Raw genomic sequence first — 24,381 nt, 5'->3', positions numbered from 1 at the left:
ATAAGGATCCTGAGGTAGCAGAGTGTATTTTGAATGCCCTTGGTTTCCATATTAAGGAATTCGAATCTATGGCTAACAAAAAAAGCTCTGAAAATTTCTGTTGCTTGTTTTATTTTTATTTGTTGGTTTTGTTTGTTTTTAAAGGTAAACTGCATTAATATTGAGAAGTGTAAAGGGTGGATGACAGCAGGCTGGGAGATCCATGAGTAAACCATTGCAGTTGTGTATGTGAGGTATCGTAAACTAGATGCCATAAAGAGGAACAGTAGGGTTCTAATATTTAGGGTTAAAGCTAAAAAATATGTCTGAAGTTTTAAGCTTTTGTGGCTATGGTATTGCTACATTAAATGAGTTTGGAACATACTAGAGGTCTGAGAGGGAAGAAGAATATTAATTAACATGTGTTAAGAGTGTATAGGACAGTAAAGACGTCCAAGTAGACTGTTGGAAACATAACATCTGGAGCTCAGGGGACAGTGTAAGGAAGTGGTTATTGATATTGTAAATCTCCCAGAAGTAACTGGTTTAGGGAAAAGAGGCTTATAATGGTTTGAGGGGCAGATAAGAAAATGAACTATGGTGTTCAATCACACAGCTGAGAAGCCTTGCTGTCCACCAGCATGCTATGCCTCCCTTGTAAGGGAGACCTAAATGGCTTAGGTAAGTGCTTGCAGCTGACCCTCCAGCTCTTGAAGCTCACACTTTCCTAAAGCCTGCTCTATCAGGGCAATGTGCGGTCACAGGGTGTGTACGCATGCGCATGCGCGGGGGGGGGGGGGCGGGGAGGGGGGAGGGGGTTGGGCTAGTGGGCTGCGCATGCGCAGTAGCAGGCAGGCGGTTAGGCGCAGACCCACCCACAGAGCATGGGGGAATAGAGCCGCACCAAGGCATGGCTAAGGTTTCCAAAGCAGCTGATAACCGCGGCGGGCGGGTCCATTCCCTGTACACAGCCCCTATGCTTCCCAGGAGTCGTCATGTCAACGTGGAAACCATGGACAAAAAAGGGTTGGCATCTTCTCCGGCTCGTAACTTCCAGGAGCCTAAGACTGGTTATCTGCCCAAGGAAGAGAACAAGGAGGGCACTGGGTACCGGCTGCTGAATGTGAGTGGGGGCCCGGGCCGGGGGAGTCTGTTTTCTACCTGGTAAATTCAGTCCTAGAGGACTGGGGAAGGACAGAGGGCTCAGTGCATGCAGATGGGAGGGAGGGAGACCTGCCCTAAGTTGGAAGGTGTTAATACCTGAGGAAGTGCTTATTTGTGGGAAGTTGACGATTATTTAACGGATCACAATCTCGTTTTATTAACTATTAAATTAAGACAATTTAGATAATACTTATGACAATCCCCCTTACTTATAGGGTCATATGAAGATCTGAGGGAGATGGTGATGCAAAGTGCTTAACACTGCAAAGCACAGAGTGAATAAGTGTCAGCTGCTGTCATCATTGACTTTAGTGATGGTGTCATCACACATCATTGGGATTTCATTTATATGGTCAAAAGGCTAAACTCCAGAAACTTTAGTTACCTTTGTTTTCAATTCTTGAGGTTCTTACAGATGAACCTGTAGGACCAAATCTGCATCATGTCTACAAAGTGAATTATTGGCCTCCTGTTCTTAATTAGAAAGATTAATTTATATTTGAAATGTATGAAACTCTTGAGTTTCAAGAAGCTCTTGAGTTTCAAGTTGGACGCTTAACCAACTGAGCCCCCCAAGGGACTCCCCAAAAACAAAGCTTCTCACATTAAAGTAACTGGCTCTTTACTCTCTACTAATTGGGAAAATCTGTAATGGCAAAAAGCTACCATGCAGCAGTGTTTTTAATTTACTTATAGGTACAACAGTATCTACATACATTCAAAAAAGAATAGTGTACCTATATGCAAGGTACACTGTTTACCCAAGTTTGGTTTCCCAAATTATTTGACCGTAGAATATTTTAATATTTTGAGAGAACAACAAAAAGAGCTTAGGAAATGAAATGTGCACTTGGATTTAGTTATAATGACCACGTAAATGAATTCTTTTCAGACACAGATCCAGAGGAATGAGTAATGAGTTTATGCACTATAGGCATTTATTATATAATACATTTAGAGTAATGCAAGTATATGCTATTAAAATTATTATAATAGCTATAAGATACATAATGTAGACCATTGAACATGGAATGGATGGCGCTCTTTAATAAATGCTGCCTATGTATCAGTACACAGATGGGACATTATATATTTGGGCAACAGGTAGTCTTTCTATGATTTCTTGGCATTTTATGGTACATGATTTCTTGAAAGCAGTTTATCATAGTGGAATCAGAACAGCTCTGTAAATATGTTTAGCATTTTCTGTACAAAATACATTTGTTTTAAACTTGGAAGCAAATATATCTCTCATATATATTTCACATCCTCTTAGCATACATTTTGGAAAACACTAGCTTGCAGATAATGCTTAGAACACATTTCAATTCATTGTTATTCAAAGTTGAGAACCACGGAGATTGGAAACAGGAAAAGCTGGTGGGTTTTAAGGAGGGGGTTGACATGGATCAGATATGCTTTATGGGAAAATTGTTTGTTAGGATTTAAGGAGAGATTAAAGAATGTAGACAATGAGTACAGTAAAGTAAAATCTCTGAGAGAATGGAAAAGTATGGTCTCTAGAGCACAGAGAGAGGTATCCTTCTTAGATAGGAAGAAAGGCATCTCTTCCTTCAGACCAGTGTATATTTTATCCTTGGATCACTGGTATCCAAATCTTCTAGGATACTTACTAAAATCTAGATTCTTGGGCCTCCACCTTAGATCTACTGAATCAGAAGGCTGGGGCCCCAGGAATATGCTCAAATTTTAAACTACCCCTGTGGTTCATAGTTTGAAAATTACTATAGATAGAGGAAAAAGATAGGCATTGATGTGGAAGTTGTAGATTGAGGGAGTATGCTAGAGAAGACAGCAAATGAAGCCAGAAGAGTTTCATGAACCAGGTGAAAGAAAAAGGAGGGATAAATGACTGGAGATCTCGGTGAGATGAAAAGAAAGTTTATTGAATATAAATTACTAAAGGAATTGGAAGGATTAACTAGAGAGAGTGCTCCAGTTGAGGGGTATTGCAGCTTCTGATTTTGGTAAAAATGGGGATTATGTACACTGCACATTAATATCAGTTCTTTAAACCTCGTTAGTTCCTTTCAGCAGCTCACTGCTGAAAGCAAACTAGATGCTACTTCCTAACTTCTCGTTATTTTACTTTTATTACATCTAGGCTTGTGTGCCAAGTTTTGTATTAGACACAGGGATGCAATGGTGAACAAGACAAGCAAAGCACCTTTCTTGAAGCTAATTTTCAATTGGGAGAGAGAGTTACAGATTATGTTGCATTCTAAGGAAATAAAATGGCACTGCGATATAAAATAATTGTGGTGGAGAAAGATAGTAGTTTGGACAGGGGATCAGAGAATGCCTCTGTAAGTATTGGCTTTTAAGTGAAAACCTGAAGAGACTAGCTACCATTTAAAGAGTTTTGGAGAGCATAATAAAAGGAGTAAAGAAGCGTGAAGTTTCTGCAGACGGATAGTTCGGAATGGTCACAGAACATAGTGAATGAGAGGGGGAGTGGCGTGAAATGAGGCCATAGCATATCTTTTTTTGTATGTTTAAAGTATCTTAAATTTTTTTGTGTATGAATTTTCTGTTCAAGTTATTTTCCTTAGAGAATTTTGTTCTTTTCCTCCTCCACTTTTCAAAAATTCTTTATTTAAGGATATTAGATCTTCATCTGTGATACGTGTTACAAATATTTTTTCACAATTTAACAGCTGTATTTTGACTGTTCATGGTACTTTTTGCTATGTAAAAAGGTTCTCAATTTTATGAGGTCAAGTTTATCAATCTTTTATTACATCTGAATTGTGGGTGTTAGTTAAAAACTGTTTACATACACCCTAGTTGTAAAGGAATTTACCTGTTACCTTCTAGTACTTGTATATCATTTTTACATTTAATCCTTGATATTATCATTTTACATTTAAATCCCTGATTTATTTTGGGGCACCTGGGTGGCTCAGTTAGTTGAGCTCCTACTTCAACTCAGGTCATGATCTCCTGGTTCATGAGTTTGAGCCCCGCATAGGGCTCTGTGCTGACAGCTCAGAGCCTGGAGCTTGCTTCAGATCCTGTGTCCCCTCCCTCCCTCCCTCTCCCTCCCTCCCTCCCTCTCTCTCCCTCTCCCTCTCTCCCGCTCCCCCGCTCACGCTCTGTCTCTCTCTAAAAACAAAACAAAACAAAAACACATAAAAAAAATCCCTGTTTATTTGGATTGTATGGTATGAGGTATGGATTTTTTTTCCTTCTTAAAGTAGATGCCCTTAAACCATTTATTAAGAAAAAAAATCCATCTTTGCTGCATTGATTTGAGATGTCACCTTTATACTAAGTGAACATATATATTTGATTTTTTTCTGGACTTTCTGTTCTAGTGGTCTGTTTTTCAGATCATGTACCAGGACCATACTATTTTAAAGACTTATACTATGCCTTAATGTCTGGTAAGGCTGGTTCCCAACTTTGTATTTTTCCTTTTCTAATGATATCCTGAATATTATAACTTTTTAAAAGCACTTGATTATTACTTGGTTTGTCTCAGTAAAGAAGCCTATATTCTTTTATAAGGATTGCATTAAATTAATGAGTTAGGTAAAACTGACATCTTTATGATGTTGACTTGTCCTGTATAAGAGGTAAGAGATGCCTTTCCATTGATTTCAGATCTACTTAGGTATCTTGTAGATTTCCTTTTAGGAGTTTTGGACAGTTTTTGTTAAGATTATTTCTAAGGAGGGCCTTCTTCTGCGCTGTATCCCTTATTTTTTACGTATATTAAGGCTATTGATTTCTGTATGTTAATTTCATAACCTACTACCTTATTGAATTTTTTAAACATTTGAGCTAGTGTTGTTATTTTAGTTTTAGATACACAATCAGATCATCTTCAAATAGAGATAATTTTATTTTTTTTCCAATTCTTTTGCCTTTAGTTGATCTCTCTTATCTAACTGCTTTGTCTCATGCCACCAGTAAGATGTTGAAGAGTGATGTGATAGCAGGCAGCCTTGCTTTGTTCCTGATCTTAGTAAAAGTGCTTCTAGTGTTTCCATACCAAATGAAACACTGGCTTCAAGACTTGCTTAATTCCCATTTTTGAGAATGTTGAATTTTGTCAGAGGCCATTTAAACATGTATGGAAATAATCATACAACTTTTCTCCTTAGATCTAGGATGTGTTATATTGTATTCATGAATTTCCCAATATCAAACTGCCTTGCATTCCTGGAATTAATACCTCTTGGTTATTGCATATTATTTTCTTAATGTGGTGCTCAATTTGTTTGTTATTATTTGGTATTTTTGTATAAATATTTATAAGTGATACTTGTCTATAATTTTATCAGTTTAGGTATGGTGTTATGCTTGCTTCATAGAAATAGAAAGTTTTCCTTAATATTCAATGGTACAATCTGTAGTGCCATGGGATGTCTGTTCTTTGAAGGTTTGATAGAATTCCTTGTAAAAACTCCTGGCCCTGGCACTTTTTTTTGTGGTGGTAGTTCCTTGCTAACTTTCTCTATTTCTTTTATGGAAATTGGTCTATTTAAGCTGTTTATCACTGATAGGGTAAATTTTGTTAATTAGTATTTCCTTAGGAAATTATACATTTCATTTAGATTTTATTTTATTTTATTTTTTTCATATATCAAATTTATTGTCAAATTGGTTTCCATACAACACCCAGTGCTCATCCCAAAAGGTGCCCTCCCCAATACCCATCACCCACCCTCCCCGCCCTCCCACCCCCCATCAACCCTCAGTTTGTTCTCAGTTTTTAACAGTCTCTTATGTTTTGGCTCTCTCCCACTCTAACCTCTTTTTTTTTTTTTTCCTTCCCTTCCCCCATGGGTTTCTGTTAAGTTTCTTAGGATCCACATAAGAGTGAAACCATATGGTATCTGTCTTTCTCTGTATGGCTTATTTCACTTAGCATCACACTCTCCAGTTCCATCCACGTTGCTACAAAAGGCCATATTTCATTCTTTCTCATTGCCACGTAGTATTCCATTGTGTATATAAACCACAATTTCTTTATCCATTCATCAGTTGATGGACATTTAGGCTCTTTCCATCATTTGGCTATTGTTGAGAGTGCTGCTATAAACATTGGGGTACAAGTGCCCCTATGCATCAGTACTCCTGTATCCCTTGGGTAAATTCCTAGCAGTGCTATTGCTGGGTCATAGGGTAGGTCTATTTTTAATTTTCTGAGGAATCTCCACACTGCTTTCCAGAGCGGCTGCACCAATTTGCATTCCCACCAACAGTGCAAGAGGGTTCCCGTTTCTCCACATCCTCGCCAGCATCTATAGTCTCCTGATTTGTTCATTTTGGCCACTCTGACTGGCGTGAGGTGATATCTGAGTGTGGTTTTGATTTGTATATCCCTGATGAGGAGCGACGTTGAGCATCTTTTCATGTGCCTGTTGGCCATCTGGATGTCTTCTTTAGAGAAGTGTCTATTCATGTTTTCTGCCCATTTCTTCACTGGATTATTTGTTTTTTGGGTGTGGAGTTTGGTGAGCTCTTTATAGATTTTGGATACTAGCCCTTTGTCCGATATGTCATTTGCAAATATCTTTTCCCATTCCGTTGGTTGCCTTTTAGTTTTGTTGATTGTTTCCTTTGCTGTGCAGAAGCTTTTTATCTTCATGAGGTCCCAGTAGTTCATTTTTGCTTTTAATTCCCTTGCCTTTGGGGATGTGTCAAGTAAGAAATTGCTACGGCTGAGGTCAGAGAGGTCTTTTCCTGCTTTCTCCTGTAGGGTTTTGATGGTTTCCTGTCTCACATTCAGGTCCTTTATCCATTTTGAGTTTATTTTTGTGAATGGTGCAAGAAAGTGGTCTAGTTTCATTCCTCTGCATGTTGCTGTCCAGCTCTCCCAGCACCATGTGTTAAAGAGACTGTCTTTTTTCCATTGGATATTCTTTCCTGCTTTGTCAAAGATGAGTTGGCCATACTTTTGTGGGTCTAGTTCTGGGGTTTCTATTCTATTCCATTGGTCTATGTGTCTGTTTTTGTGCCAATACCATGCTGTCTTGATGATGACAGCTTTGTAGTAGAGGCTAAAGTTCGGGATTGTGATGCCTCCTGCTTTGGTCGTCTTCTTCAAAATTACTTTGGCTATTCGGGGCCTTTTGAGGTTCCATATGAATTTTAGGATTGCTTCTCTCGCTTTAGGAAGAATGTTGGTGCAATTTTGATTGAGATGGCATTGAATGTGTAGATAGCTTTGGGTAGTATTGACATTTTGACAATATTTATTCTTCCAACCCATGAGCATGGAATGTTTTTCCATTTCTTTATATCTTCTTCAATTTCCTTCATAAGCTTTCTATAGTTTTCAGCATACAGATCTTTTACATCTTTGGTTAGATTTATTCCTAGGTATTTTATGCTTCTTGATGCAATTGTGAATGGGATCAGTGTCTTTATTTGTCTTTCTGTTGCTTCATTATTAGTGTATAAGAATGCAACTGATTTCAGTACATTGATTTTGTATCCTGCAACTTTGCTAAATTCATGTATCAGTTCTAGCAGACTTTTGGTGAAGTCTATCGGATTTTCCATGTATAATATCATGTCATCTGCAAAAAGTGAAAGCTTGACGTCATCATTGCCAATTTTGATGCCTTTGATTTCCTTTTGTTGTGTGATTGCTGATGCTAGAACTTCCAACACTATGTTAAACAACAGCGGTGAGAGTGGACATCCCTGTCATGTTCCTGATCTCAGGGAAAAAGCTCTCAATGACTTTTATGATGTTTAAGTATGTTCCTTCTATCCCGACTTTCTTGAGGGTTTTTGTTAAGAAGCGTTGCTGAATTTTGTCAAATGCCTTTTCTGCATCGATTGACAGGATCTTATGGTTCTTTTCTTTTATTAATGTGATGTATCACGTTGATTGATTTGCGAATGTTGAACCAGCCCTGCAGCCCAGGAATGAATCCCACTTGATCATGGTGAATAATTCTTTTTATATGCTGTTGAACTCGATTTGCTACTATCTTATTGAGAATTTTTGCATCCATATTCATCAGGGACATTGGCCTGTAGTTCTCTTTCTTTGCTGGGTCTCTGTCTGGTTTAGGAATCAAAGCCAATACTGGCTTCATAGAATGAGTCTGGAAGTTTTCCTTCCCTTTCTATTTCTTGGAACAGCTTGAGAAGGATAGGTATTATCTCTGTTTTAATGTAGAATTCCCCAGGGAAGCTATCTGGTCCTGGACTCTTATTTGTTGGGAGATTTTTGATAACTGATTCAATTTCTTTACTGGTTATGGGTCTGTTCAAGCTTTCTATTTCCTCCTGATTGAGTTTTGGAAGTGTGTGGGTGTGTAGGAATTTGTCCATTTCTTCCAGGTTGTCCAGTTTGTTGGCTTATAATTTTTCATAGTATTCCCTGATAATTGCTTGTATCTCTGAGGGATTGGTTGTAATAATTCCATTTTCATTCATGATTTTATCTATTTGGGTCATCTCCCTTTTCTTTTTGAGAAGCCTGGCTAGAGGTTTGTCAATTTTGTTTATTTTTTCAAAAAACCAACTCTTGGTTTCATTGATCTGCTCTACAGTTCTTTTAGATTTTATATTGTTTATTTCTGCTCTGATCTTTATTATTTCTCTTCTTCTGCTGGCTTTGGGGTGTCTTTGCTGTTCTGCTTCTATTTCCTTTAGGTGTGCTGTTAGATTTTGTATTTGGGATTTTTCTTGTTTCTTGAGATAGGCCTGGATTGCAATGTATTTTCCTCTCAGGACTGCCTTCGCTGCATCCCAAAGCGTTTGGATTGTTGTATTTTCATTTTTGTTTGTTTCCATGTATTTTTTAATTTCTTCTCTAATTGCCTGGTTGACCCATTCATTCGTTAGTAGGGCGTTCTTTAACCTCCATGCTTTTGGAGGTTTTCTAGACTTTTTCCTGTGGTTGATTTCAAGCTTCATAGCATTGTGGTCCAAAAGTATGCATGGTATGATCTCAATTCTTGTATACTTATGAAGGGCCGTTTTGTGACCCATTATGTGATCTATCTTGGAGAATGTTCCATGTGCACTTGAGAAGAAAGTATATTCTGTTGCTTTGGGATGCAGAGTTCTGAATATATCTGTCAAGTCCATCTGATCCAATGTATCATTCAGGGCCCTTGTTTATTGATCCTGTGTCTAGATGATCTATCCATTGTTGTAAGTGGGGTATCCATTGTTGTAAGTGGGGTATTAAAGTCCCATGCAATTACCACATTCTTGTCAATAAGGTTGCTTATGTTTGTGAGTAATTGTTTAATAAATTTGGAGACTCCCATATTTGGCGCACAGACATTTATAATTGTTAGCTCTTCCTGATGGATAGACCCTGTAATTATTATATAATGCCCTTCTTCATCTCTTGTTACAGCCTTTAATTTAAAGTCTAGTTTGTCTGATATAAGTATGGCCACTCCAGCTTTCATCTGACTTCCAGTAGCATGATAAATAGTTCTCCATTCCCTCACTTTCAATCTGAAGGTGTCCTCAGGTGTAAAATGACTCTTTTGTAGACAGCAAATAGATGGGTCTTGTTTTTTTATCCATTCTGATACCCTATGTCTTTTGGTTGACGCATTTAGTCCATTTACATTCAGTGTTATTATAGAAAGATATGGGTTTAGAGTCATTGTGATGTCTGTAGGTTTCATACTTGTAGAGATGTCTCTGGTACTTTATCTCACAGGATCCCCCCTAGGATCTCTTGTAGGGCTGGTTTAGTGGTGACGAATTCCTTCAGTGTTTGTTTGTTTGGGAAGACCTTTATCTCTGCTTCTATTCTAAGTGACAGACTTGCTGGATAAAGGATTCTTGGCTGCATATTTTTTCTGTTCATCACATTGAAGGTCTCCTGCCATTCCTTTCTGGCCTGCCAAGTTTCATTAGACATCCGTCACGAGTCTTATCGGTCTCCCTTTATATGTTAGAGCACGTTTATCCCTAGCTGCTTTCAGAATTTTCTCTTTATCCTTGTATTTTGCCAATTTCACTATGATATGTCGTGCAGAAGATCGATTCAAGTTACGTCTGAAGGGAGTTCTCTGTGCCTCTTGGATTTCAATGCCTTTTTCCTTCCCCAGTTCAGGGAAGTTCTCAGCTATTATTTCTTCAAGTACACCTTCAGCACCTTTCCCTCTCTCTTCCTCCTCTGGGATACCAATTATGCATATATTATTTCTTTTTAGTGTATCACTTAGTTCTCTAATCTTCCCCTCATACTCCTGGATTTTTTAATCTTTTTCTCAGCTTCTTCTTTTTCCATAATTTTATCTTCTAGTTCACCTATTTTCTCCTCTGCCTCTTCAATCCGAGCCGTGGTCGTCTCCATTTTATTTTGCAGATCATTAATAACATTTTTTAGCTCCTCCTGGCTGTTCCTTAGTCCCTTGATCTCTGTAGCAATAGATTCTCTGCTGTCCTTTATACTGTTTTCAAGCCCAGCGATTAATTTTATGACTATTCTTCTAAATTCACTTTCTGTTATATTGTTTGAATACTTTTTGATCAGTTCGTTAGCTGTTATTACTTCCTGGAGATTCTTTTGAGGGGAATTCTTTAGTTTCGTCATTTTGTATAGTCCCTGGAGTGGTGTGGAACTGCAGGGCACTTCCCTTGTGCTGTCTTGAATAACTTGCGTTGGTGGGTGGGGCCGCAGTCAGACCTGATGTCTGCCCCCAGCCTGCTGCTGGAGCCACAGTCAGACTGGTGTGTGCCTTCTCTTCCCCTCTCCTAGGGGTGGGATTCACTGTGGGGTGGCGTGGCCCGGCTGGGCTACTTGCATACTGCCAGGCTTGTGGTTCTGGGGATCTGGTATATTAGCTGGGGTGGATCGGCATGGTGCACAGGGGCAGGAGGGGCAGGCTCAGCTCACTTTTACTTCGGAGATCCGCTTCTGGAGGGGCCCTGCAGCACTGGGAGGGAGTCACACCCGCCGCCGGAGGGATGGATCCGCAGAAGCACAACGTTGGGTGTTTGCCTGGTGCAAGCAAGTTCCCTGACAGGAACTGGTTCCCTTTGGGATTTTGGCTGGGGGATGGGCGAGGGAGATGGCGCTGGCGAGCGCCTTTGTTCCTCACCAAGCTGAGCTCTGTCGTCTGGGGCTCAACAACTCTCCCTCCCATTGTCCTCTAGACCTCCCGTTCTCTGAGCAGAGCTGTTAACTTAAAACCTTCCAGATGTTAAGTCCCGCTTGCTGTCAGAACACACACCGTCCGGTCTGCTTTTGCAAGCCAGACTCGGGGGCTCTGCTTTGCTTTGCGGGTGGGCTGGCCCTCTGCCCCGGCTCCCTCCCGTCAGTCCATGTATCGAGCACCACCTCTCTGCCATTCCTACCCTCTTCCGTGGGCCTCTTGTTTCCGCTTGACTCTGGAGAATCTGTTCTGCTAGGCTTCTGGGGGTTTTCTGGGTTATTTAGGCAGGTGTGGATGGAATCTAAGTGATCCGCAGGACGCGGTGAGCCTAGCGTCCTCCTACGCCGCCATCTTCCCAACTAAGCTAGATATTAACTCATCTTTAAATGTTTGATAGAACTTGGGGCACCTGGGTGGCTCAGTCAGTTGAACATCCAACTTCCTCTCAGGTCATGATCTGTATTTTGTGAGTTTGAGCCCCATATTGGGCTCACTGCTGTCACCCCAGAGACCACTTTGGATCCTCTGTTCCCCTTTGTCCCTCTCCTGCTTGTGCTCTCTGTCTCAAAAATAAAAATTAAAAAAAATATTTGATAGAACTCACCCGTGAAGCTGTCTCGTTCTGGACTTCTGTTTGTTGGGAGCCTTTTGATTATTGATTCAATTTCATTGCTAGTAATTGGTCTGTTTAAAGTTTTTATTTCTTCCTGGTTCAGTTTTGGGTGGTTATATGTTTCTAGGAATTTATCTATTTCCTCTAGATTGCCTATTTGTTGGCATGGAATTTTTCATCATATTTTCGTACAGTCTTGTATTTCTGTGGTTTTGGTTGATATTTCTCCTCTTTCATTTCGGATTTTGAGTTTTCATCATCGTCATCTTCTTCCTCTTCTTTTTTTTGAGTCTGGTTAAAGGTTTATCAGTTTTGTTGACCTTTTCAAAGGACCAGCTCCTCATTTCATTGATCTTTTCTTTTCTTTTTTTTTTTTTTTTAGTTTTTATTTGTGCTCTAATTTTTATAACTCCCTTTCTTGAACTCATTTTTAGCTTTGTTTCTCTTTTTCTAGCTCTGGTCGTTGTAAAGCTAGGTTGTTCATTTGATATTTTTCTTCCTTTTTGAGGTAGGGCTTGTATGACTATAAACTTAAACAGCTTTTACTGCATTCCAATGATTTTGGGCTATTGTATTTTCATCTGTCTTCATTGTTTTTTGGTTTCCTCTTTGATTTCTTGATTGACCCATTCATTGTTTAGTAGCATGTTATTTAACCACCATATATTTGTGTTCTTTCCAGAATCTTTCGTGTTATTAATTTCTAGTTTCATAGCATTGTGGTCTGAAAAGATGCATGGTATGACTTAAGTCCTTTTTAAATTGTTGATACTTCATTTGTCACCTAACATGGTATCTATTCTGGAGAGTGTTTCATGTGCTCTTGAAAAGAATGTGTATCCTGTTTTAGGATAGCATGTTTTTTTTTCCTTTCAAATTTTTATTCTAGTTAACATGCAGTGCAATATTGGTTTCAGGAGTAGAATTCAGTGATTCATCACTTACGTAAACACCCAGTGCTCATCATAAATGCCTTCCTTAATACCCATCACCCATGAAGTCCATCCCCCATGCACCTCCCTCCATCGACCCTCAATTTATCCTCTAGATAACATGTTCTGAATACATCTGTTAGATCCATTTGGTCCAATATGTCATTTAAAGCCTCTGTTTCCTTGTTGATTTTCTGTTTGGATGATCTATTCATTGATATAAGTGGGGTGTTGATGTCCCCTCCTATTATTGCATTATTATCAATTACTTCCTTATGTTTGTTAATAGGTGCCGTATGTATTTGGATGCATAAACACTTACAATTATTATATCTTCTTGTTCCCTTAATAATTGTGTAGTGTCCTTCGACTCTTGTTACAGTCTTTGTTTTAAAGTCTATTTTGTCTGATATAAGTATTGCTACCCTGGTTTATTTTCATCTTCATTTGTATGGTAAATGTTTTTCCATCCCTTCCCTTTCAATATGCATGTGGCTTTAGGTCTGAAAGGAGTCTGTTGTAGGCAGCATATAGGTTTTGCCTTTTTATTCATTCTGTCACTCTATGTCTTTTGATTGGAGAGTTTAGTCTATTTACATTCAAAGTAATTATTGATAGATATATACTTATTGCCATTTTGTTAATTATTTTTTGATTATTTTTCTTCTCTTTTCCTTTTTTCTCTTGCTCTCTTCTTTCATAGTGTGCGTTCATGTTTTTTTTTTTTTAGTGATAGACTTGGATTCCTTTTTTTTTCCAATTCTTTATTTTTTAAAATTTACATCCAAATTAGTTAGCATATAGTGAAACAATGATTTCGGGAGTAGATGCTTTAATGCCCCTTACCCATTTAGCCTATCCCCCCTCCCACAACCCCTCCAGCAACCCTCAGTTTATTCTCCATATTTATGAGTCTCTTCTGTTTTGTCCCCCTCCCTGATTTTATATTATTTTTGTTTCCCTTCCCTTATGTTAGTTTTGTCTCTTTAAGTCCTCATATGAGTGAAGTCATATGATTTTTGTCTTTCTCTGACTAATACTTAGCATAATACCCTCCAGTTCCATCCACGTAGTTGCAAATGGCAAGATTTCATTCTTTTTGATTGCCGAGTCATACTCCATTGTATATATATATATACCACATCTTCTTTATCCATTCATCCATCGATGGACATTTGGGCTTTTTCCATACTTTGGCTATTGTTGATAGTGCTGCTATAAACATGGGGGTTCCTGTGTCCCTTTGAAACAGCACACCGGTATCCCTTGAATAAATGCCTACTAGTGCAATTGCTGGTTCGTAGGGTAGTTCTATTTTTAGTTTTTTGAGGAACTTCCATACTGTTTTCCAGAGTGGCTGCACCAGCTTGCATTCCCACCAACAATGCAAAAGAGATGCTCTTTGTTCGCATCCTCACCAACATCTGTTATTGCCTGAGTTGTTCGTGTTAGCCATTCTGACAGGTGTAAGGTGTTATCTCATTGTGGTTTTGATTTGTATTTCCCTGATGAGGAGTGATGTTGAGCATTTTTCATGTGTTGGTTGGCCATCTGGATGTCTTCTTTGGAGAAGTGTCTATTCATGTCTTTTGCCCATTTCTTCACTGGATTATTTGTTTTTTGGGTCTTGAGTTTGATAAGTTCTTTATAGATTTTGGATGCTAACCCTTTATCTGATATGTCATTTGCAAATATCTTCTCCCATTCTGTCAGTTGCCTTTTAGTTTTGCTGATTGTTTCCTTTGTGGTGCAGAAGCTTTTTATTTTGTTGAGGTCCCAGTAGTTCATTTTTGCTTTGTTTCCCTTGCCTCCAGAGACGAGTTGAGTAAGAAGTTGCTGCGGGCAGGATCAAAGAGGTTTTTGCCTGCTTTCTCCTCAAGGATTTTGATGGCTTCCTGTCTTACACTGAAATCTTTCATCCATTTTGAGTTTATTTTTGTGTATGGTGTAAGAAAGTGGTAGAGGTTCATTCTTCTGCATGTCGTTCTCCAGTTTTCCCAGCACCACTTGCTGAAGAGACTGTCTTTATTCCATTGGATATTATTTCCTGCTTTGACAAAGATTAGTTGGCCATATGTTTGTGGTCCATTTCTGGGTTCTCTATTCTGTTCCTTTGATCTGAGTGTCTGTTCTTGTGCCAGTACCATACTGTCTTTATCATTACAACTTTGTAGTGTAGCTTGAAGTCTGGGATTGTGATGCCTCCTTCTTTGGTTTTCTTTTTCACGATTGCTTTGGCTATTCAGGGTCTTTTCTGGTTCCATACAAATTTTAGGATTTGTTCTAGCTCCGGGAAGAATGCTGGTGTTATTTTGGTAGGGATTGCATTGAATATTTAGATTGCTTTGTGTAGTATCGACATTTTAACAACATTTGTTCTTCCTATCCAGGAGCATGGAATCTTTTTCCATTTATTTGTGTCTTCTTCAGTTTCTTTCATAAGCTTTCTATAGTTTTCAGTGTATAGATTTTTCACCTCTTTGGCTAGATTTATTCCTAGGTATTTTATGTTTTTTTGTGCAATTGTAAATGGGATCGATTCCTTGATTTCTCTTTCTGTCGCTTCATTGTTGATGTATAGGAATGCAACCGATTTCTGTGTATTGATTTTATATCCTGCCACTTTGCTGAATTCATGAATCAATTCTAGCAGTTTTTTGGTGGAATCTTCTGGGTTTTCCATATAGAGTATCATGTCTTCTGTGAAGAGGGAAAGTTTGACCTCCTCCTGGCCGATTTGGATACCTTTTATTTCTTTGTGTTGTCTGATTGCAGAGGCTAAGACTTCCAATACTATGTTCAATAACAGTAGTGAGAGTGGACATCCCTGTCTTGTTCCTGACCTTAGGGGGAAAGCTCTCAGTTTATCCCCACTGAGGATGATATTAGCGTTTGGGTCTTTCATATATGGTTTTTATCATGTCGAGGTATGCTCCTTCTATCCCTACTTTCTTGAGGGTCCTTGTCAAGAAAGGATGTTGTATTTTGTCACATGCTTTCTCTGCATCTATTGAGAGGATCATATGGTTCTTGTCCATTCTTTTATTGATGTGACGAATCACATTAATGTTTTGCAGATACTGAACCAGCCCTGCATCCCAGGTATAAATCCTCCTTGGTCGTGGTGAATAATTTTTTTAATGTATTGTTGGATCCAGTTGGCTAATATGTTGTTGAGGATTTTTGCATCCATGATCATCAGGGAAATTGGTCTGTAGTTCTCCTTTTTAGTGGCGTCTTTGTCTGGTTTTGGATCAAGGTAATGCTGGCTTCATAGAAAGAGTTTGGAAGTTTTCCTTCCATTTCTATGCTTTGGAACAGTTTAAAGAGAATAGGTGTTAATTCTTCCTTAAATGTTTGGTAGAATTCCCCTGGAAAGCCATCTGGCCCTGGACTCTTGTGTTTTGGGAGATTTTTTATTACTAATTCGATTTCCTTACTGGTTATGGGTCTGTTCAAATTTTCTATTTCTTCCAGTTTTGGTAGTGTATATGTTTCTAGGAATTTGTCCTTTTCTTCCAGATTTCCTATTTTATTGGCCTATAATTGCTCGTAACATTCTCTTATTATTGTTTTTCTTTCTGCTGTGTTGGTTGTGATCTCTCCTCTTTCATTCTTGATTTTATTTATTCGGGTCCTTTCCTTTTTCTTTTTGATTCGTGGTTTCTCAATTTTGTTAATTCTTTCAAGGAATCAGCTTCTGGTTTCATTGTTCTGTTCTACTGTTTTTTGGTTTTGATAGCATTAATTTCTGCTCTAGTCTTAATTATTTCCTGTCTTTTGGTGGTTTTGGGTTTTATTTGCTGTTCTTTTTCCAGCTCCTTAAGGCATAAGGTTAGGTTGTGTATCTGAGATCTTTCTTCCTTCTTTAGGAAGGCCTGCAATGCTATATGCTTTCCTCTTATGACTGCCTTTGCTGCGTCCCAGAGGTTTCGGGTTGTGGTGTTATCATTTTCATTGACTTCCATATAATTTTTAATTTCCTCTTTAACTTCTTAGTTAGCCCATTCATTCTTTAGTAGGATGTTCTTCAGTATCCAAGTATTTGTTACCTTTCCAATTTTTTTCTTGTGGTTGATTTTGAGTTTCATGGGGTTGTGGTCTGAAAATATACACGGTATGATCTCGATCTTTTTGTACCTACTTAGGACCAATTTGTGTTCCAGTAGATGGTCTATTCTGGAGAAAGTTCCATGTACACTGGAGAAGAATGTATATTCTGCTTTAGGGTGAAATGTTCTGAATATATCTGTTAAGTCCATCTGGTCCAGTGTGTCATTCAAAGCCATTGTTTCCTTGTTGATTTTTTGATTGGAGGATCTGTCCATTGCTGTGAGTGGGGTGTTGAAGTCTCCTACTATTATGGTATTACTATGGATGAGTTTTTTTTATGTTTGTGATTAATTGATTTATATATTTGGGTGTTTTCACATTTGGTGCATAAATGTTTACAATTGTTAGGTCTTCTTGGTGGATAGGCCCCTTGATTATGATATGATGCCCTTCTGCATCTCTTGATACAGTCTTTATTTTAAAGTCTAGATTGTCTGATATGAGTATGGCTACTCCAGCTTTCTTTTGTTGACCATTAGCATGATAGATGTTTCTCCATCCCCTTATTTTCATTCTGAATGTGTCTTTAGGTCTAGAGAGGTCTCTTGTAAACAGCATATAGATGGATCTTGTTTTCTTATCCATTCTGTTACCCTATGTCTTTTGATTGGAGCATTGAGTCCATTGACGTTTAGAGTGACTACTGAAAGATATGAATTTATCACCATTATGATGCTTGTAAAGTTGGAGTTTCTCGTGGTGTTCTCTGGTCCTTTCTACTCTTGTTGCTTTTGGTATTTATTCATTTATTTATTTATTTTTGCATTTTTTTCTCTCCTAAGACAGTCCCCCTTAAAATTTCTTGCAGGGCTGGTTTAGTGGTCACAAACTCCTTTAATTTTTGTTTGTCTGGGAAACTGTTTATCTCTCCTTCTATTTTGAATGACAGCCTTGCCGGGTAAAGAATTCTTGGCTGCATATTTTTCTGATTCAGAGTACTGAATATATCCTGCCACTCCTTTCTGTCCTGCCAAGTTTCTGTGGGTAGGTCTGCTGTAAACCTGATCTGTCTTCCCTTGTATGTTACAGACTTTTTTTCCCTTGCTGCTTTCATGATTCTCTGCTTGCCTGAGTATTTTGTGTATTTGACTATGATATGCCTTGTTGATGGTCGGTTTTTGTTGAATCTAATGGGAGTCCTCTGTGCTTCCTGGAATTTGGTGTCTGTGTCTTTCCCCAGGTTAGGAAAGTTCTCCACTATGATTTGCTCACATAACCCTTCTACCCCTATTTCTCTGTCTTCCTCTTCTGGGACCCCTATGATTCTGATGTTGTTCCTTTTTAATGAGTCACTGATTTCTCTAATTCTTAAATCGTGCTCTTTTGCCTTAATCTCCGTCTTTTTTTCTGCTTCGTTATTCTCTATAAGTTTGTCCTCTGTATTGCTGAATCTCTTTTCTGCCTTATCCATCCTTGCCGCCACTGCATCCATCCATGATTGCAGCTCATTTATAGCATTTTAAATTTCATTCTGCTATTTTTTACTTCTTTTATCTCTGCAGAAAGGGATTCTAATCTATTTTTGACTCCAGCTAGTATTCTTATTATCGTGATTCTAAATTCTGGTTCAGAAATCTTGCTGTGTCTATGTGGGTTAAATCCCTGGCTGTCGTTTCTTCATGCTCTTTCTTTTAGGGTGAATTCCTTCGTTTTGTCATTTTGAAAGGAGAAAAGAAATTAATGGGGTAGAAAAATTGAAATTAAAAAAAATTAAAATTAAAAAAATATTAAAATTAAAAATTAAAAACACACACAAATCTACTAGATTGTAGGTGTGTTTTGGTGTGGGTGTTGAAACTGTTTTGACAGATTAGAGGGAAAAAAGGTGGGGGAAGGAAATTGAGAATTTGAAAAAATGAATACACTGAACTAGACTAAAATGAGATGATGGAGGAAAAATTGAATTTGAAAAAATATACACAGAATTAAAGAATATAGTAGAAAAAATTAAAGAAAAATATTTTTTATAAAAATTAAAAATATGAATTTTTCTTTTTCTGTATTTAAGAAAAAAGAAAAAAATCATTTGAAAATTTGAAAAAGTGAATACACTGTAGTAGACTAAAATAAAATGATGGAAGTAAAATAGAATTTGAAACAATTTACATAAAAGTGAAAATATAGTAATAAAAATTAAAATATTTTTAATTGAAATTGAAAGTAAAAATGAATTTTTTCTCTTTCTGCCTTGAAGAAAAAGAAAAATGAAAAAGATAAAAAAAGAAAAAAATGAAACTGAAAATTTGAAAAGGTGAATACACTGAAGTAGACTAAAATAAAATGATGCAAGTAAAGTAGGATTTGAAAAAATTTACACAAAAGTAAAAAATATAGTAATAAAAAATTAAATAAAAACATTTTTAATAAAAATTGAAAATAAAAATGAATTTCTTCTCTTTCTATATTCAAGAAAAAGAAAAGAATTATAAAAGAGAAAAAGAAAAAAGAAAAAAGAGGAAAAAAAGAAAGAAAATTGAATAGATGAACCTGCTAACAGATTGAAGTGGGACTGAAATTGCTTCATTTTACCCTAGAAGTCAGTCTGTTTAGCTCTTTATAGTCCATAAATTAAGCCTGCGGTGAGACTTGTGTTCTTGAAGAGTGAAGTTGTCCCATTTGGGCTGTGCTCAGTGTAACAGCTCTGCTCTCCACTAGAGGGCATTTCTACCCTACTGGGGTGGAATGTTGCGGAGCTCATAGGTGTGTATGCGCATGTGCGGGAGCGGTGAAAATGGTGCCACACAGCTACCCAGTCTGTTCTCTCAGATCAGCAATCATGCACCTGTCCCCTATCTTCAGCTCTTGTCCACTCCCCACTTTTTCACTCTCCATGACCCTGCCCCTGGCAGTACCTCTCTCCTGAGTTTTATTTCAGATGCGGCTGTTTTCCCTGGCCCCTTACTTTCAAAGGACTGTGGCTTTGACCCATTCAGCTCCTCTGTGGGAGGGTCTCACCGAGCAATGGCTGAATGAGCAATGGCCGAATGTTGGCTGTACCAGGAACGCTTGCTGAACCCTGCTGCTGCTGGTGCCTTGAGACTGCGGCCAGGTGCCAGACTGCCCCAGGAAAAGTTTGCGAGACAGTGTAGCAGCAGTGTTTCAGGGATTATGCAAAATCACAACACACATCTGGCACCAGGCTTCACCCTTAATGACCTTGCCCCACCACCAGCGAATGTGCTGGGACCTGGTGGGACCAGATGGCTTCAATAGTCTCTACCAAATGTCCTTCCAGCAGTGGAACTACTTTTCCCCGTGTAACCTGAAAACCTCCTGTACCCCACTCTGTTCCTGGGGATTTGCCCTTCCCACCAGAGCACCAGCAGGTATTGAGCTGTGGAGTTGCAGCCTTTATGCTCCCCTTGTTTAGTGTCTTAATGGAATTTAAACCCTTTCCTTTATCCTTTATCCCTTTTTAGTTTAGTCCCTGTGGCTGTTTCTAATTTTCCACTTTCTCTCCAGTTGCTTTTGGGGAGGGGTGCTTTTCCCGTATTCCTCCCCCCCCTCCCCCGCAGTGTCTGTCCTCTCTCTGCCCACAAAAACGGTTCCCTACCTTTTGTGGCTTCTCGCTTCCCAAGTTCAGCTCTTCGCACCACATACCTGCTGAATTCTGTGGTTCAGGTTGTGCAGACTGTTGTGTTAATCCTCCAATCAGTTTTCTAGGTGTGTAGGATGGTTTAGTGTTGGTCTGGCTGTATTTCATGGACGTGAGACATACAAAAAACTAATGTCCTGTTCCACCATCTTGGCTTCTCCCCTCGGATTCCTTTTCTTTTAATCTTTGCATATCACAGGTTTTTGATTTGTGGTTACCATTAGGTTTATATATAACATCTTGTGCATATAACAGTTTTTATTGAGTTGGTATTCACTTAAGTTTGAACCCATTTTGAAAGCACTAAATTTTTACTCTTGTCTCCCCAATCCCCACATTTTAGATATATAGTGCCATTGTTTAAATCCTTTTATTTTATTAATCTTTTTACTGATTGTTATAGATACACTTAATTTTATCGTTTTGTGTCTTCTACTTTTATTACTCCTGCTTATGGTGTTTTCTTTCCACTCAAAGAATCCCCTGTAACGATTCTTGTAAGGCTGGTTTTGTGGTGATGAATTTCTTAACTTTTGTTTATCTGGGAACTCTATCTCTCCTTCTATTCTGAATGATAGCCTTGCAGGATAAAGGACTCTTGGTTGCATGTTTTGTTTGTTTCAGCACTTTGAATATATCATGCAACTCCCTTCTGGCCTGCAAAGTTTCTGCTGAAAAATTAGCTGATAGACTTAAGTGGTTTCCTTTGTACTAACTGTTTTCTGTTGTTGCTTTAAAAATTCTCTCTTTATAACTACTTTTTACTACTTTAATTACTCTATGTCTTGGTGTGGACCTCCTTGAATTGATTTTCTTTTTTTTTTTTAAAGATACAACTATGTAACTTTTATTTTATTTTTTTTTCAATATATGAAATTTATTGTCAAATTGGTTTCCATACAACACCCAGTGCTCATCCCAAAAGGTGCCCTCCTCAATACCCATCACCCACCCTCCCCGCCCACCCACCCCCCATCAACCCTCAGTTCTCAGTTTTTAAGAGTCTCTTATGCTTTGGCTCTCTCCCACTGTAACTTCTTTTTTTTTTCTTCCCCTCCCCCATGGGTTCCTGTTCAGTTTCTCAGGATCCACATAAGAGTGAAACCATATGGTATCTTTCTCTGTATGGCTTATTTCACTTAGCATCCCACTCTCCAGTTCCATCCACATTGCTACAAAGGGCCATATTTCATTCTTTCTCATTGCCACATAGTACTCCATTGTGTATATAAACCACAATTTCTTTATCCATTCATCAGTTGATGGACATTTAGGCTCTTTCCATCATTTGGCTATTGTTGAGAGTGCTGCTATAAACATTGGGGTACAAGTGCCCCTATGCATCAGTACTCCTGTATCCCTTGGGTAAATTCCTAGCAGTGCTATTGCTGGGTCATAGGGTAGGTCTTTTTTTAATTTTTTGAGGAACCTCCACAATGTTTTTCAGAGTGGCTGCACCAGTTTGCATTCCCACCAACAGCGCAAGAGGGTTCCCGTTTCTCCACATCCTCGCCAGCATCTATAGTCTCCTGATTTGTTCATTTTGGCCACTCTGACTGGCGTGAGGTGATATCTGAGTGTGGTTTTGATTTGTATTGCCCTGATGAGGAGCGACGTTGAGCATCTTTTCATGTGCCTGTTGGCCATCCCGATGTCATCTTTGGAGAAGCGTCTATTCATGTTTTCTGCCCACTTCTTCCCTGGATTATTTGTTTTTTGGGTGTGGAGTTTGGTGAGCTCTTTATAGATTTTGGATACTAGCCCTTTGTCCGATATGTCATTTGCAAATATCTTTTCCCATTCCGTTGGTTGCCTTTTAGTTTTGTTGATTGTTTCCTTTGCTGTGCAGAAGCTTTTTATCTTCATGAGGTCCCAATAGTTCATTTTTGCTTTTAATTCCCTTGCCTTTGGGGATGTGTCAAGTAAGAAATTGCTACGGCTGAGGTCAGAGAGGTCTTTTCCTGCTTTCTCCTGTAGGGTTTTGATGGTTTCCTGTCTCACATTCAGGTCCTTTATCCATTTTGAGTTTATTTTTGTGAATGGTGCAAGAAAGTGGTCTAGTTTCATTCCTCTGCATGTTGCTGTCCAGCTCTCCCAGCACCATGTGTTAAAGAGACTGTCTTTTTTCCATTGGATATTCTTTCCTGCTTTGTCAAAGATGAGTTGGCCATACTTTTGTGGGTCTAGTTCTGGGTTTTCTATTCTATTCCATTGGTCTTTGTGTCTGTTTTTGTGCCAATACCATGCTGTCTTGATGATGACAGCTTTGTAGTAGAGGCTAAAGTCTGGGATTGTGATGCCTCCTGCTTTGGTCATCTTCTTCAAAATTACTTTGGCTATTCGGGGCCTTTTGAGGTTCCATATGAATTTTAGGATTGATTCTCTAGCTTTAAGAAGAATGTTGGTGCAATTTTGATTGAGATGGCATTGCATGTGTAGATAGCTTTGGGTAGTATTGACATTTTGACAATATTTATTCTTCCAACCCATGAGCATGGAACGTTTTTCCATTTCTTTATATCTTCTTCAATTTCCTTCATAAGCTTTCTATAGTTTTCAGCATACAGATCTTTTACATCTTCAGTTAGATTTATTCCTAGGTATTTTATGCTTCTTGGTGCAATTGTGAATGGGATCAGTTTCTTTATTTGTCTTTCTGTTGCTTCATTATTCGTGCATAAGAATGCAATTGATTTTGTATCCTGCAACTTTGCTAAATTCATGTATCAGTTCTAGCAGACTTTTGGTGGAGTCTGTCGGGTTTTCCATGTATAATATCATGTCATCTGCAAAAAGTGAAAGCTTGACTTCATCTTTGCCAAATTTGATGCCTTTGATTTCCTTTTGTTGTGTGATTGCTGATGCTAGAACTTCCAACACCATGTTAAACAACAGCAGTGAGAGTGGACATCCCTGCCATGTTCCTGATCTCAGGGAAAAAGCTCTCAATGGCTTTTATGATGGTTAAGTATGTTCCTTCTATCCCGACTTTCTCGAGGGTTTTTATTAAGAAAGGATGCTGAATTTTGTCAAATGCCTTTTCTGCATCGATTGACAGGATCTTATGGTTCTTTTCTTTTATTAATGTGATGTATCACGTTGATTGATTTGCGAATGTTGAACCAGCCCTGCAGCCCAGGAATGAATCCCACTTGATCATGGTGAATAATTCTTTTTATATGCTGTTGAACTCGATTTGCTACTATCTTATTGAGAATTTTTGCATCCATAGTCATCAGGGACATTGGCCTGTAAGTTCTCTTTTTTTGCTGGGTCTCTATCTGGTTTAGGAATCAAAGTAATACTGGCTTCATAGAATGAGTCTGGAAGTTTTCCTTCCCTTTCTATTTCTTGGAACAGCTTGAGAAGGATAGGTATTATCTCTGCTTTAAACGTCTGGTAGAACTCCCCTGGGAAGCCATCTGGTCCTGGGCTCTTATTTGTTGGGAGATTTTTGATAACTGATTCAATTTCTTTACTGGTTATGGGTCTGTTCAAGCTTTCTATTTCCTCCTGATTGAGTTTTGGAAGTGTGTGGGTGTTTAGGAATTTGTCCATTTCTTCCAGGTTTTCCAGTTGACATATAGTTTTTCATAGTATTCCCTGATAATTGCTTGTATCTCCGAGGGATTGGTTGTAATAATTCCATTTTCATTCATGATTTTATCTATTTGGGTCCTATCCCTTTTTTTTTTTTGAGAAGCCTGGCTAGAGGTTTGTCAATTTTGTTTATTTTTTCAAAAAACCAACTCTTGGTTTCGTTAATCTGCTCTACAGTTTTTTTAGATTTTATATTGTTTATTTCTGCTCTGATCTTTATTATTTCTCTTCTTCTGCTGGCTTTGGGGTGTCTTTGCTGTTCTGCTT

General features: G+C 38.4%; 1 protein-coding gene across 7 annotated transcripts in view; it reads left to right on the top strand.

Moving 5' to 3' along the window:
- The first annotated feature begins 812 nt into the window (after window positions 1-812).
- C2CD6 (C2 calcium dependent domain containing 6) overlaps window positions 813-24,381 on the top strand; it is a 169,325-nt gene continuing 145,756 nt past the window's right edge. For 5 of the 7 annotated variants that reach the window (XM_053215564.1, XM_053215562.1, XM_027053414.2 and 2 more), the window contains exon 1: window positions 813-1,102. In XM_053215564.1, coding sequence (XP_053071539.1) covers window positions 890-1,102 — 213 coding nt within the window. In that variant the 5' untranslated portion in view covers window positions 813-889. The remainder of the gene's footprint in view (window positions 1,103-24,381) is intronic. The other 2 variants (XM_027053403.2, XM_053215565.1) reach the window with 2 other exon arrangements.

Source organism: Acinonyx jubatus, chromosome C1 (genome assembly GCF_027475565.1).
Source record: "Acinonyx jubatus isolate Ajub_Pintada_27869175 chromosome C1, VMU_Ajub_asm_v1.0, whole genome shotgun sequence".
Classification (NCBI taxonomy): Eukaryota; Metazoa; Chordata; class Mammalia; order Carnivora; family Felidae; genus Acinonyx; species Acinonyx jubatus.
Note: the sequence above shows the minus strand (reverse complement) of the source record. Positions and strands in the feature narration are given on the sequence as shown.